The 15,000-nt window shown below is 40.2% G+C and overlaps 2 protein-coding genes across 2 annotated transcripts in view; both read right to left on the bottom strand.

The window, feature by feature from the left end:
• LOC139929922 (uncharacterized) overlaps positions 1–15,000 on the bottom strand; it is a 451,831-nt gene that overhangs the window by 78,360 nt on the left and 358,471 nt on the right. The gene's annotated exons all lie outside the window — the stretch shown is intronic.
• Positions 7,997–15,000, bottom strand: part of LOC139917420 (SH3 domain-binding protein 4-A-like) — a 24,139-nt gene continuing 17,135 nt past the window's right edge. Inside the window, exons 3-4 of the mRNA XM_071906544.2 lie at positions 9,269–9,457; positions 7,997–8,221 (exon numbers count right to left, since the gene is read on the bottom strand). Of these exons, the coding sequence (XP_071762645.1) occupies positions 7,997–8,221; positions 9,269–9,457 (414 nt within the window). The remainder of the gene's footprint in view (positions 8,222–9,268; positions 9,458–15,000) is intronic.

Below are 15,000 nucleotides of genomic sequence, written 5' to 3'. Positions count from 1 at the left end.
CTGGACATTATGTAAACATGGTACATGCTTAAAAAAATAAGCCAGTTAAACATCTAGAATTATAAATTTAAAATATTTCTATGTAAATATTAAATACAAAATAATAATTTTAAATATAATTTATTCTAAATCATATTCAAATATAGAAAATGAATATAAAATCATATGAATAAAAAAAAAGTTTAAATAAAAAATAATTACTATAAAAAATAATTTTAAAAAACACGAATTTTAATCAAATTTTAGATTGAAAAAAAAAGCAAACTCTACTTCTCAGTTGTTTTTTCTTTCCCTTGCCTTCTCTACCATCCATATCCTCTACTGTCAGCCTGCTGTGACCTCTGACCTTTGACCTCCTCACTGCTGCTGATCCAGGAGCTGGACCTCATCCTGCTGCTGAGCTCAGTGTCCTTCACTAAGAGACGAACACGCAGAAGCTGATTTAGACCGAACTGTAACATGACTGTGTTGCTGCAGCATATAGATCAATATAAGGGAGTGAAGTGTTGTTTTCAGCTGGATAACTGTGTGTTCAGTGGACTCTGAAATGTATTTCTGTTCCCTAGGAGGGAGGAATCGGTCCTCTCCTCCTGTAGTCTCTCTGTCTCTCTCTCTCTTTCTCTCTCTCTCTTTTCCTCTTCTAGTTTCCTTCTTCCTCCCTCTTAGGGAGTAGTAGGATTTTTGGGTGGATTTTTCCTTTAAGCGTTTTTTTAAATTGTCACTACTTTCTCTCTCTCTCTCTCTTTTACTTTCTCCATCTCTTGCTTTGCCTCTCCCTCCCTCTTTTAATCTTCCTCTCTCTCCTTTACTCTTTTTCTACCTCACTCTATCTTCTCTCTCTCCCTCATTTCACTCTCTCCATCTCTTGCTTTCTCTCTCTCTCTCTCTCTCTCTCTCTCTCCAGGCAGTTTCTTTTCTCCATCTGCTCCTAAAGCAATAGACAGTAAAAGGCAAGAGCGTAAGAGAGAGAGAGAGACAGAGAGAGAGAGAGAGAGAGAGAGCGAGCATAAAAGACAGTAGAGAGAGAGAGAGAGGGAAAGTAGGAAGGAGATAACCTTGACAGTAGTGGTTGTGTGAGGGAGGTTACCATGGAAACAGTCAATCATCTGAGCAACACATTCACTGCGCTATATCTCTCTCTCACACACACACACACACACACACACGCTAGACATAGGAACACACACACATAACGTATACAAGGATAAAACATAAGAACACACACACACACACACACACACACACACACACACACACACACAGAACAAACTTTCAAATACACACACAACCACAAACATACACACACATACATTTACAGTCTGTGAACAGCTGACTGTGTTTCTGTCGTCTCAACAGAATTGAACAGATGGTTAATTTCTGTCTGTTTCTGACTGAACTGATCATTTCATCACTGATCCATCTGATTGATTTAGTGTTTAGATAATGTCAGCTTGTTAGCTAGCTAACCATAGCATCTGGTCAGCTAACATCACTGTCTTGTTGTTAACACATCTGATTAGCACACTAGCTAACGTAGCTAGTAGCGGCTAGCGTTAGCATGTTCACATTAACATCAGTGTGTTTGCCGGCTAGTTAGCTAGCTAACAGTTTGTTCAGGTTAACTGAGCTGACTCTTCTCAAGCTACAACTCAGAGTGTTTTGGAGTAGAGACTAGGGCTAAAGACAAGACAGTTTACTGTGTCACAGTAACCAAATCCACCTTATCACACTATTCTAGTGAACATATTCTCTATACTTCATACTGTTAACCTTAACACATTCTCTGGTCAATATTTTGCACATTCCTGCACATTCCTTCCTAACCCTAACCCTAACTATACAGCTTTTTCATTTCACTTTAGAAGCAGATATATTGCACATTTTTTATTATATTTTTTCATATTCTGTATTGTAAATATCTCTATTTTTGTTTTTTATATTTATGTTCTTCACTTTTTGACTTGCAGTATTTGTGTTTTTTTTTTACTTCTACTTAATTATTTTTCTCCATGTTTATTGTATGCATCTACATACCAAGACAAATTCCTTGTATTGTGAAAACTTACTTGGCAATAAACCTGATTCTGATTCTGGTTCACTTTGTTACTGAATGGATCTACAGCCACACCACAACAAGCTGCATCAGCTGCTCTCCGTTTCTAACTGCTTGTTGTAGATTTACACTTTATTACTAACAGACAATTTTACAATGTTCCTCCATCATGGAGATTCAGCTGGCTGCAGCAGGTTGGTGAAGCAACTGCAAAACCTATATGGAACAAATCAATGCTGTTAAGATGAAAACCTTTTATCTTCAAGAACAGTCTTGTTTTCAGCTTGACCACCAAGCACTTTAGAGTTTATCCAGTGGGTTTTAAAGGGTTTCATAAGACCAAGGGTGGTTGAGTTTTCTTAACCCTCAACTGAGGTGAAAACATGAAAATCACCAAGACTGGAGTTACGAGGGTTTCACACGACATCAACAAAATATTCCCGTGGCCTTCGAATGATGATAGATGATGGAGAAGTGCCGGCTAAGGAGCGAGAGCTGAGAAAAAAAAGAATGAAGGTTTTTTTTTTTTTTTAATCTTTCAAGGGCCCTTTACATTCTCCAGGCAGAAGAGATGAAACCAGAGTCTGGCCTGTTTCCATGCACACAGCCTCCAAAACACTGGAAAACAACAGCAGATGAAACGGGCCGAAGCTTTTCATCGCTGCCTACTTTGCATTTACAAAAGGCTCTCAGCAGCGGCCAATTTCTCCCGAATTAATGAAGGGAAGAGTGGCGAGGAAAATGACTGTTTCCCTCACATTGTACCTTAACACTTAGAGCAAATGAGGGACATTTGATCGACGGGAAGACAGATAGACAGAGAGATTATGGTGATAATACCTGAGATTATGGGCAGGATGGTGTAGTCCTAGGGGAAGAGGTTTCCAGTGTGCATATCTTCTTGACTTTACACACATAGAGAATACTAAACAGGCTCCAAATTCAGGTTTTTCAGTAGAAGATGTAAAAATGCAAGTGTTGTGTCAGGTAGTAAAAAAAATAAATAAATAAAAACACTCTGCTTTTACATTCCAGGAGAAAAAGCCTGGTTGCACAGGCGAGCTTCGACTTTATGGAGAAAATGGAGATTAACTTGTTTTTCTTTTCATGAGAATCGTTTTTCTCTATTGGACAGAGCTGTGACCAAATCAGCTTTGCTGGAGTCCCAAGTCAGTCTCAAGTCTTGAGGCTCAAGTCTCAAATCAAGTCCCACGTCTAAATGTAGATTAAGTCCAAGTCAAGTCCAAGTCATTAATGTCAAGTCCCAAGTCTAAATGTAGATTAAGTCAAGTCCAAGTCATTAATGTCAAGTCTCAAGTCTAAATGTAGAACAGCAAGTCAAGTCAGAACAAATCAAGAGTCCAGTATCAATTTAATATCTTAAAGAAAACTAAATATCTAGGACTTTTCAATGCAATATGGTTTTAATAGGATAAAAACTTGGTAAGAGCATCATGCGTTTGATTTCTATAATCAGTTTCAACTTCAATAAATTCAATCATTCCATACAAATTCAGAAAACAGAATTTAAATTCAGTCATCTGCTGGAACAAATCTCATCACTTTTAATAGGATAAAAAGTTTGATTTCTATAATCAGTTTCAACTTCAATCAATTTTAAGTTTTACTTTTCTCTGTTCAGCCATGGTGGCTATCGCTGCTCATGCTAACTACCCAGTTCTTCTTCTTCTGTTTATTCCAAACAAACTGGAAACATAAAACGCATCACTTCCTGTGCGGCAGGAACCTTAGCCTAAAGCTAACCCATCGAAAGAAGCGAAAAAATAGGATGACAACTTGTTGCTTCACGTGTTTAACTCATTGGAAAGCCCACATCCAAAATAATTATTTGTAAATTTAAAATCAATTGTAAACAAACTGCAGCAGACGTTACTCAGTTTTCAGAAGTAGGGATTTTATAGATTTTATAACTGATAATTTAGATTTGCTGCCATGTTCACAAAAAAAATTACACGTGTCCTATTGTGCTCACCACTAGGGGGCAGATGTGGACATTTTTTTCCCAGCTGGCAGCTCGTATTTACGACAAATCCGACACGCCATGAACGCAGCATTAACCCTAAACTAACCCTGTGTAGAAGGATGATCTCACTTGGCAAAAAAATCTTCACACCCGAAAATCTAAACCTCAAGCTGGTTCTCACAAGGACAGAAGTACAAGAGCACACACACACACACACACACACACACACACACACACACACACAATGGCCGAGGCTTTCTCAGAGTATGGAGCTGTTTCCAGGAGACAGGCAGGAATGTTGAGGGTGACTCATCTGGAGGCAGAGGACGACTCCGTCAAGGTGGCCCTTTCTCCGCGGGGGAATAATTATCTGCTTTAATTAAGCACATTAAAATGTATGTGTGTGTGTGTGTGTGTGTGTGTGTGGAGGGAGGATTGTGTATGTGAGGGAGGGAGGGGGGTGGGAAAGTCAGAAGAAAGGGTGAGAAGAAAGAGAGAGACGTGAGGATGGATTTGTGTGTGTGTGTGTGTGTGTGTGTGTGTGTGTGTGTGTGTGGGCATTCATGTGTGGTGTTGAATGCATGCATGTGTGTTCGTCGGTGTGTATGAGTATGTATGGAGGCATTTGCGTGTATGTGGGATTGTTTGTGCATTCATGTGACACTTGAATGTGTGCATGTGTTTTCTCTCTCTCTCTGTGTGTGTGTGTGTGTGTGTGTGTGTGTGTGAGTAATACTAGGCCAGACTAGATGAGGTTACATGCTGCTATTGCTGTATTGTTTTTCTGAAGGCCACTAAGAGCAAACCCCCTGGAATCCATGATGACAAACCGTTTCATGCTGCACTGAACACAATTCACATTTACACTTTAGTCATTTATCTAAGAGTATGTTTTCTTCTTTGGTCTAAATGTTTCAGAGGCTTTTCCACTCTGCCAAGAATAAAATTCTGTGGGAAACACAGAATACTTCAGGAATTCAGGAATTTATGGCCTGAAAATAGTCAAATTTCAAGTTAGAGAATATCTGCATGAATATGGGTGACTGGCAGCTTCAGTTTAAAAAATATAGGTATTGTTATGAGCGTTCAAAAACCCACAGACTCATTTAGTGAGACAGTCGGAATAAATTATTTTAAATCTGATTGTTCAGCTTTATTGAGACCTTCTGAACAAAAACACTGAGCAGATTTCAGATCTGCGGCCCGTCACAGGCATTATGACATCATCACTTCAGAACCAGTCAATCGTCGTCACAGACCAGCGTGACCAATCGGCATTCAGTACAAATATAAACTCCTCCCACATTTTCTACTCAGAACGTATTCCTATTCCAAACATAGACGTAACTGATAAACACAAACAGGACGGCTTACTAAACGACATTTCATCAGCAGTCATAAAACACATAGAAAAGAAACAAAAACATATATTGAATGAAAAATTTAAATGAAAGCAAGCGTAGAAATTAAACTCAAAACAACGAAAAGCATTGCAGCTGATTGATTATACTCTGAGACAGCAAAAACGTAAAGCAAAGACAAAATGCTTGAAAACGCGAAGCAGAGACAGGCTTCTTTATTCACAAAGTCTCGAAATCTAGACTCTTTCTGATAGTCGTTTCACAGTTTGTTGTAAAATCACATTTCTGCTGAATTATCTGAACACTCTGGTGGCCTGACTGTCCTGTAACCAGAAGGCCACAGGTTCGATCCCCCTCCAACAGCAAGACACTGAACCCCCTCAAGCCCCTCAGGTGAATGTATGTTTGATATGAAGAAACAAAGAAACCAATTACTTATGCTGCGTTCCAGAGACATTGGAAAGTTAGAAATTTCTACTTCTTACACTGAAATATTGTGATGGACCGGCCCTTCAAGTCAGAATTCCAAGTAGGTCTGATTTCGCAACCTCAAGGTTTCCGGGATGCAGTTATCTGACATCATCAACACTGTAAACATGTTTATAATCCTCAAAATACAGAAAATACAATTCAATTCAGCATTGCATGACCTTAAATCCAAATCAAAGCACCTGTCTGGTAAATGGTTTAACATATAAATTTGAAATAAAGATGGAGTTACAGTTGCTAGCAATCTACGCTAACTAGCTAGCTAACGTTGTCCAATATTGACATAACATTAGCTGTTGTCGAGGGAACAGGATTTTATGTTGGGCAAAGAAAATCTAATGGGCGTCCATGTCCAAAAAATAGGCATCCATGTTTCCTCTTTTGTTTTTATAAACACACAAGGTTGTTGAAATTTCCGGTTTCTGACTTCCAATGGAATGCAGCATAATTACACCAGGTGGAATATGGCGAATGAAGAATGACTATAACTCAATGGAAATCCAAACCAAGAATACACAACAATAACACTGTTGATAATACATTAATTGTACTGTTCTGCAAGTATAAAAAAAACAGAAGTATATCTTGCATAAACGGATATACCTTTACTGCATGGACTGACCATTGAGACCATGTGAGGCTAGCACTGGGCTAACTGTTTTTGGCAAGCAAATGACTGTCAAATGTTGGAAGTACCAATGTATGAAACCACTTCTAGTCCATTTTGACTGAAAAAAATATCTTGATAGCTTTAAAAAAAGTCTGCTATGCCTCCTTTTGTAGAAAACGTTAGCAAGAGTCAGTCTACAAATAAAAATCGCCTGTTGGAAACGGAGGGAAAAGTTCTTTATCTTTGAACTTTGGCTTGGTGGACTCAGCGAAGGACCGACCGCAGGCTAGACGATGGCGGCGCTCACCAACATGGTGCACCGTGAATGTGCTCAGTTTAGTGTGGGGTTAAAATCAACCTGCAAAGACGGTGGAGAGGTCAAAATTCACGGTACATGTGGTTAAGTAGTGTAGCGTCCGAGGTGAAGCCATGCTGAGGGCGAAAGAGATAGAGATAGGCAAAGGGCAAGATAAAGAGGTACAGATATATTTCAGAAGTGAAAGAGACAGAGTGAGATGGAAAGACAGTGAGATAGATGGACAGAAAGAGAGTGAGACAGAGTTAGAGAGCAAGACAGATTGAGACAGAGAAAGAATGAGGTAGAAAGACAGTGAGATAGATAGTTGCAGAAAGAGTGAGATAAAGAACGTAGACAGAAAAGCATTGAGGCAGAAAACGAAAGTGAGAAAGAGCGATACAAAGAAAGAATAGAAAAAGAGAGAATGAGATAGAAAGAGAATGTGATAGTGATAAGAACAGATCAAAAAGAGTGACGGAAAGACAAAAGTATTGAGATAGTGAAAGAGACAGACAAAGGCAGGGAGACAGAAAAAGAGAAAGAGTGAGATAGAAAGTGTGACAGAAAAAGCGATCAAGAGATAGAGACAGTCATTCAAAGAGTGAGATGAAAAGAGAGCAAGGCAGAGAAGGAAAGAGGCAGACGGATGGAGAGAACAAGAGCAAAAGAAAACAACAAGGGACAAGAAACAGAAAGAGAGGCCGATCCCATAGTCTCACATCGAAATCGGCTATCGTCAGCTAGCGGCCCGATGGTGTGTCTGCCTCGGACGTTTAACGAACCATGCTACCAGTCCAGGACGCTGATCCGGCACGGCACCATCCAAACACCTCCGAACCCCGCCAACCTGGATGGACGTACAGATCGTACTGCTGAAAAGTGGCCTTGCCTAGAGGAAGGCTGATGCAAGCCTAGAGGTTAGAGAGACCGTCCTGAAACCAGACAGTCATGGGTTTGATCCGTGGTACCCATACCAGGATCAAACATGTCCGTCAACACCTGCATGTCCCGTTGAAGCGTCCTTGACCCAGCCGCTGAACGTCCGCCTGCTTCCTCACTGTAAGTCGCTCCGCATGCGAGCATCAACTAAACTCCGTCCACGAACCTTAGGACCGAGAAGAACTGAGCTCCAGTATCTTCCGCTGCGAGCTGAAGACGATCCTCACATTGTTTTTCAATCTTTTTGGTGGAAGGAAACTGTTCAGATTGCAAAATCGCCGTGGCCGGTGGGGCAGAAGGCGGTGCTGCGGAGCGTATCGAGGCAGTTGACGAGGATGAGCGCGCCGGTCAGGTGCTTCCAGCGCTTGGTGATGGGGTTCCTCATCTTGTCCAGGCCGAGGTGGAGCTCCTGGATCACGTCGCGGTAGCTGTCCCCGACGTGGGCCGCCCACGTCAGCAGGAAGTCGTAGGCCGGCTTCCACATGGACTGAAGGGGTTTTGATCGGGGAAGGGAGGGAAAGGAGGAAAAACAGGTACAAAAGGCGTCAGTTTGTGCATTTGTATTCAATTTGCTTTGCCCCAAGAAGTTCTACTGTTACTGGGGTAGAACTTTGCACACCATAATAAAGCATAACTTCCGGCCATTTTTGACTTGGACCCTATTTTCCCATTATTTTCCATCATACTGACCGATTCTTGTCAGTTGCTTCACTATAGAGCTACTTTTGTAGCTTTGTAGCTACTTTTGTAGCTCTGGGTTCACCTCTCCAATTCAGCCCTAACTGGTTTTGCAGTTAATTTTTGGAGAGTCCATTGGCCTGAAAATTAACTGCAAAAGCACCCAAAGCTTTTTCAACAAATCGACGTTCACTTCATAATGAGTCATGTCAGTATGAAGATGTAAATGAAAACTATATACCAAAATTTTATTGGCTAATGGTTGTTTCCCACCCCTGGCTAAAAGTGTCTTAAAGTTTAAGTAAAATTTGGACCTTATAGGATCTTTTCAACTGACTTTTTAAGACCTCTTTAAAGCCAGTTAGAGTGAAACATAAGACCAATAGAAATAAATGTGAAAATAAAAATAACTTTCGACCTATAAGTTAAATTATGTCTGCATGGCTGGGATGATTTCTCACCTCAAAACAAACCGTGAAACCATTTTAAAGACTTCTCAAACTGAATGTAAGACCTAAAATACTTTAACTGTTGTCAAGACCTGAAGTTTACATAATATGATAAAGAGAGTCTAGATGAAGCTTTAAGACATTTTCTGCCCTGATGAAGACCTTATGGTCAAAAGGCATTGGCTCTAACGCATGACAATAAAGGCTTTTTAAATTTCAAGCTTTTAGTGTCTTCCCTCCTTACTGGATCTAGAGTGCCTTCGACTTCGACAGCTCAAGAGTTTACTTTTTCTCACTGGAGGTTTTCAATGTTAGAGCTAGTATCTGAGTTTTCTGAAGATTTAAGACGTTTTAAGACTTTTTCAGGACCTGTAGACATCCTGTGGCGGTAAGTCCTGGGGTCTCACCTCGTTGTCCAATAGGCCGTTCTTGTCGCGGTGCGGAGCCTCGTAAGCCTCCATCTGCTGCCTGGACACCCGGGCCAGTTTCTCGGCCAGCTCCCTCCACCGGGCCGCCACCTCCACCGCCGTGGTCAACAAGACGAAGTCCAGGACCAGCCTGGCCACCAGACCCTGGCAGTCCATCTTCAGCAACGCCTGATGGGGACGAGACAGACAGGAGAGGAATGGAGATTTAATATATTTATTAATCTGTGTGTTTATCCATCTATCTGTGGTTCTGTTCACACTGCAGCTGAAAGTAGTGATGAGTCGATTTACTTATGATTGATTTGAATACTTGTGAACAAGTCAAATCGGGTCGCCAACAGAATCGAACTGAATCAAAAATTTGTAGCCCTTAAGTGCTGTTGGCTTTGAAACTGTAATTTTTCCAAAGGTGAATTCAATGAACCGGTCCTGAATCGATTCACAACTGTTGGATATCTATAACAACAGAGCCTCAGAATACCTAAATGACTATTTCCAGAGAGTTGGGGATGTACATGCATATCGGACCAGAGCTAGCATTACTAACTTATCTTTGCCTAGGTGTAAGACTAACATGCGTAAATGTTCTTCTAAGTTTTGTGGTGCTGAGAACTGGAATACGTTATCATCACACATTAAAGGTAAAATTAACCCACATCTTAGTTAGTCTTCGTGTTAGTCTAGGAATAATTTATTATATACGGCGTTGTTTGGTTGTATTAATTGGGTTATTGTTGCCACATATTGTTGTCATATGTGTTTTTAGTTCGTAATGGTTTGTTGATGAGGACACTGCCTGCCTAGATTTTTCAATCTGTACCATCTTGCCGTTAACACATCAAGGACCACAATGGAAATAAGTCTGTTGACTTTATTGTGTTATCCATGGCAATCTTAAGCCGAGATGCATTTATTTTTATTGTGTCAATCTTGCTTTCTATTGTTGAATATACTAAACTAAAGATGGCCTGAAAGAATAGAATTAGTTATCAGAATTGGTCTTCCCACCGCGAGCTGAAAGTGTCCCGATTCTGACTTTCCCCTCGTGTGACAGATGTGATGTTTTGTCGTCTGTAGTTGCATTGAGATTAGGGCTGAAACGATTCCTCGAGAAACTCGAGTAACTCGATTACTAAAAATCATCGATGCAAATTCTTTGCATCGAAGCTTCGTTTAATCCATATAACTATATACACACTCAGTGTTTCGCACGGATGATTATTACTGTTGCACAACGCGCTGGGCCTGTTCGGAAAATAGCGAGAAAATAGCGAGGGGCGAAGAGAAGAGACAGGCCAGAGAAAACGACAGAAAGTGTCCAAAGTTTCGGATCCAGTGTTGCCAACTTGGCGACTTTGTCGCTAGACTTAGCGACTTTTCAGACCCCCCTGGCGACTTTATTTCTCAAAAGCGACTAGCGACAAATCTGCCGACTTTTTCTGACCATGGGAAGCAATGTTAATGTGTTGAATCCCAAAGCATTTGGCAATAAATTGGTTCGGCTGATGCTGGTTTTCTCTACTTGCTTGTCTAATCCAGAGAGGTCTGACGGTCACAGCGCTTCCCACACACAGCGTAGCTCCCTCCCTCCGCTGAGAGCAGGGACTGTAGGATAGGGTCCACTTGTAATTGCTACCGGCGTACGCCGAAACTGGCCCGGGTGGGCGGAGTCAGCACTTAATATTAAAACGGGATGAGATGAAGGCTAGTAAAGAATGCACGTTAATTATAGCTATATGTAATGGCTAGTTAAGAACGTAAATCAATATGGTGGCTAGTTATGATGTCCCTAAGTTAGCTAAGTTTTGCTCAAGAAAATAACCACAGAAAATAAAATGCTGCAGTCAATTTGTGAAAGCCTGAGCTTCATTCATGTTATTATTATGATAGTCACACACACATACACACGCACACACACACACACCTACTCCCCTCACAGTGATGCATAAAATACCCCAGAAAGCAAAATATCAGGTGGTGTAAGTAGCAATTGGAGCCTAAAATGCACCAGTCCAATACAGCAGGTATATTCAGTTTAGTTTGATTGCAGTGAGTAGGGTCAGCAGGTGTAGGGCAACCCTTCAACATAGTAAATAAATGTACATTAGCCAGTCTTATGAACTTGTATGATATTTAGGCCTAGTAATAAATATCAATAATAATTATTATTTCACCTCGTTTTCAGTAAATCACAGTGTCGTATGGACAGCTTCGTGCAGACAGCTTTTCTCTTTTGTATATTTACTATTGCTCTTTAATAAAGCAAAAGTATTTCTTATCCGATTACTCGATTAATCGATGGAATAATTGGTAGAATACTCGATTACTAAAATAATCGATAGCTGCAGCCCTAATTGAGATTGGCATTTTTTTTGACCCGACCTAAGAGCAGCATGACAAATATAAAAGTTGCACACAAACAAGATTCAACATTGTTAAGAGAAAAAAACCTTCCCAAGGGTGATGGTATGAATGTATGGAAACCCCCCCCCCCACACACACATACACACACACACACACAAACACACACGCCCCAGGCTGTTGCTGTATATAATCATGTGTTCTTAGTCAACTAACCCGGTTAAATGAGGGGTTAAAAAATACTGTGCATTAATAAAACCATCTGACTGGAAAATACGCTGTAGGCAAAGATTTATTTTTTCTTGAAATGAGGTATTTTTCTGTTTATGGAGACAGTAGGAATGCAGTGTGTGTGTGTGTGTGTGTGTGTGTGTGTGTGTGTGTGTGTGTGTGTGTGTCTAGGGGAAATGTTGTGGTACAACTCTTTCAGGACAGAAGGGGTACTGAGAGGGTTCAGCATCTGGATCTCAACTACTGCAATGTCTTACAAACATGCACAGACACAATTGCACAAACACACACCTGCAAAACTGTCACACGCACACACACACACAGCCAACCTCAGAGCCTAAACGCACATTATGGGTTCGTTGAGGGTTCGTCTAGGATCTAAATTGAGCCAATAAGCACCTCAGTGTTCCTCACTAGAAAAAACAATATCCCTTAAAGCCCATAGGAAAGATCTGTTGCTTAACATCACATTTCCTCTGGAGAACTATAGCAATTTAGGATCACTGATATCTGAACTCTTTCTCCTCTTTCTCTTAGGAGCAACAAAGAGATGCACATTTACATCTGCATTCATCGAGACAAATAAAAAAAGCATGCAATCTTATTTGTAGATGGTTACACGCACAGATTCCTGATAGATTTCTCCTTACCGACCAATTAGACGCTTGATGAAACTTGATGCGAGAAACAAAATGAAACAGCTAAGTGAGCAGCATGATAAACCAGAGTGAGACAATCTAGGGCTCGTTTCTCAGGAGCAGAGTTTCATAATCTCACGCTGATTTTAAATAAAACTCATCTAAGTCTAGGAGAAGTAAATGAGAGAAAGAGGAGATCGTATTTAGGATGTTGCTTCCCGCTAGAAGGTGCTTAGCGTAGCATCAATAAATCATTACCACATCATTTTGAGACATTAGCATAATTACCGTAAACAAACCAGACCATCGCCCGGCCTCTACACTACATCTTACATTGGGTGACACTGGATCTGGATTGGATTCCAGGGTTCCATGAAGAACCCCCATAAGTTAGAAGTCCCTGTAAATACTGTCAGCGTCCACCATAGAACCCTTTATGAAGGAGTTCCTCAGGGAGCCTTCTGAGGTTCCCCGCTGGTTGTAAACAAAAACCTCTAAAAGGTTCCTGGAAGGTTCCTGTAAGTTACTTTTTAAAATTAGAATGTCATTACTTTTATTTTTCTTTCATATTGTTTTGTTTTTGTTAGCGCAAATGTAAATGTGAAGGGGTTAAAGCAGAAAAAAAGTGAAAATCCCATCTAGTGCAGACATGCTGTACATAGACACAGACATACTTGATCTACATCTTGATAAATCTTGACTTCAGGTTTTTGAAGTAGGGAACGCAAAACTTTAATGAGTTACCTTTAATAAAGAGTAACTCTGTAATGTTGCCAGTTACTTATTAAATACTTCTTCTTATCATTATTATTATTACTACTACTTCATTTTATTCTTTATTCCTTTTTTTCCTCAATTCCCCATCAAGAGGCATTTTGCTTCTTGCCATTCCGTCATTGCAAATCAGAATTTATCGTTAACTGACTATCCTGGTTGAATAAAGCTTTAAAAAATAATGCAAATAAATAACATATTACTTTTAAAAGTTACACCCCCCCCCTCCAGTCACATTAAGTCTGGTCCAGCTGTGTTTCAGCGAACTCTGATCCGTGATTCAGCGCTGACTTCACTCCGCTGCGTCAGAGCCAAACATTTTTCACTACAGCATTTCTTTTCCTGTCAGTCTCATTCCAGTCTAAATATGACTGTGTCCACCTAGTGAATATTTCATTATATATTTATGGCTTTGTTCTGATTTTAGGACGTCGTCGTGTTCAGTGTGGCGTAAAAAGAAAATACAGCAGATTCTTGGATGTGGACAGCATCTCGTCTGGACAGTAAATACTCACAAGAAACTATAAATACAGAGTTTTCCATGTCTCTCTACAGAAAATATGATAAAATAACAGATGATAGAAGTATGACATTGTAAATAATGCACTTTCCACTGCTGCTGACGCTTCAGATCTGCCGTCCGCCTCGAGCCGAAGTCGAGTTAAGATTGATCCGAGTGATGCACATTCGAGTCTTGAGGGATCGATATCTCACTACTGTCAGGTGAAAACCTTGTGTAAGATTTGATGAAGATGAAGATAAGGGTTGCAGGGTGGACTAGTGGTTAGAGAGACCGTCTCCGTCCTGTCTCTGGAACCACAAAGGCTGCAGGTTCGATCACTACTACTACAAATGTCAAAGTATCTTATATTAGGTGTTTGTAGTGGCGCTGATGTATAAAAAACTGACAGTTCCATTTACTAAACCAAAACTCAGTTCTGACTTCTCAACCTGAGAGAGAGAAATGGCAGCGGGTTATTTGTTCAAAGGCAAAACAGAAAAGGATGACAAATAAGAGAAAGAGATTTACTCTCTTTCAAATGTCAGAGGATGAGAGGAAAATAAATTATAGATATCCAAGTCATAAAAAACAAAGTGGAACCTTTAACCAAGAGGAGTCGTGCCATACCTGCACTGAATAACACATTCATGTCTCACCTGGTCGCCACGCACACGCAGTATTGATATTGCACCTCAGGTATTGTGATTGGAAAATTGCGACTGACTTCATTTGCATAAATGGTGAACTACGCTCGTTAAGTAGCTACGGTCCTGAACCCAAACCCAGCCACTCATCATAAGTCACTCTGGATGAAAGTATCACCCATGCACCTTAATGGTAAATGTATTGAACAGGGTTAGACTGAAATATCGGTTTGGCCTTTTATCAAAATTTTGATTTCAGCTGGAACACAGTTTTTTCCTCAGTGAATAAAGTCTGACAGTATTTTCCTGTTTCAGTCTGATTAATAACTAAATAGCTGGTAATTTAAGCAGGGATTTGCAAAGATTTGGATGCTATTTATGCAGCAAAAATGTCACAATTTTTGCTATTTGTTGATAGCAAAATTATATTTGTATATTATTATATTTGTTGTATAATACCCCATAAAACAGAAATGACAAAATATATGCAAAGAGCCTCTGTAATTTAGCAGCTATTTTTGTGAAGAAGCAGCAGTTTGGAGGCTAAATGTACAAGTTACT

Source organism: Centroberyx gerrardi, chromosome 21, assembly GCF_048128805.1.
Source record: "Centroberyx gerrardi isolate f3 chromosome 21, fCenGer3.hap1.cur.20231027, whole genome shotgun sequence".
NCBI classification, from domain to species: domain Eukaryota; kingdom Metazoa; phylum Chordata; class Actinopteri; order Beryciformes; family Berycidae; genus Centroberyx; species Centroberyx gerrardi.
Note: the sequence above shows the minus strand (reverse complement) of the source record. Positions and strands in the feature narration are given on the sequence as shown.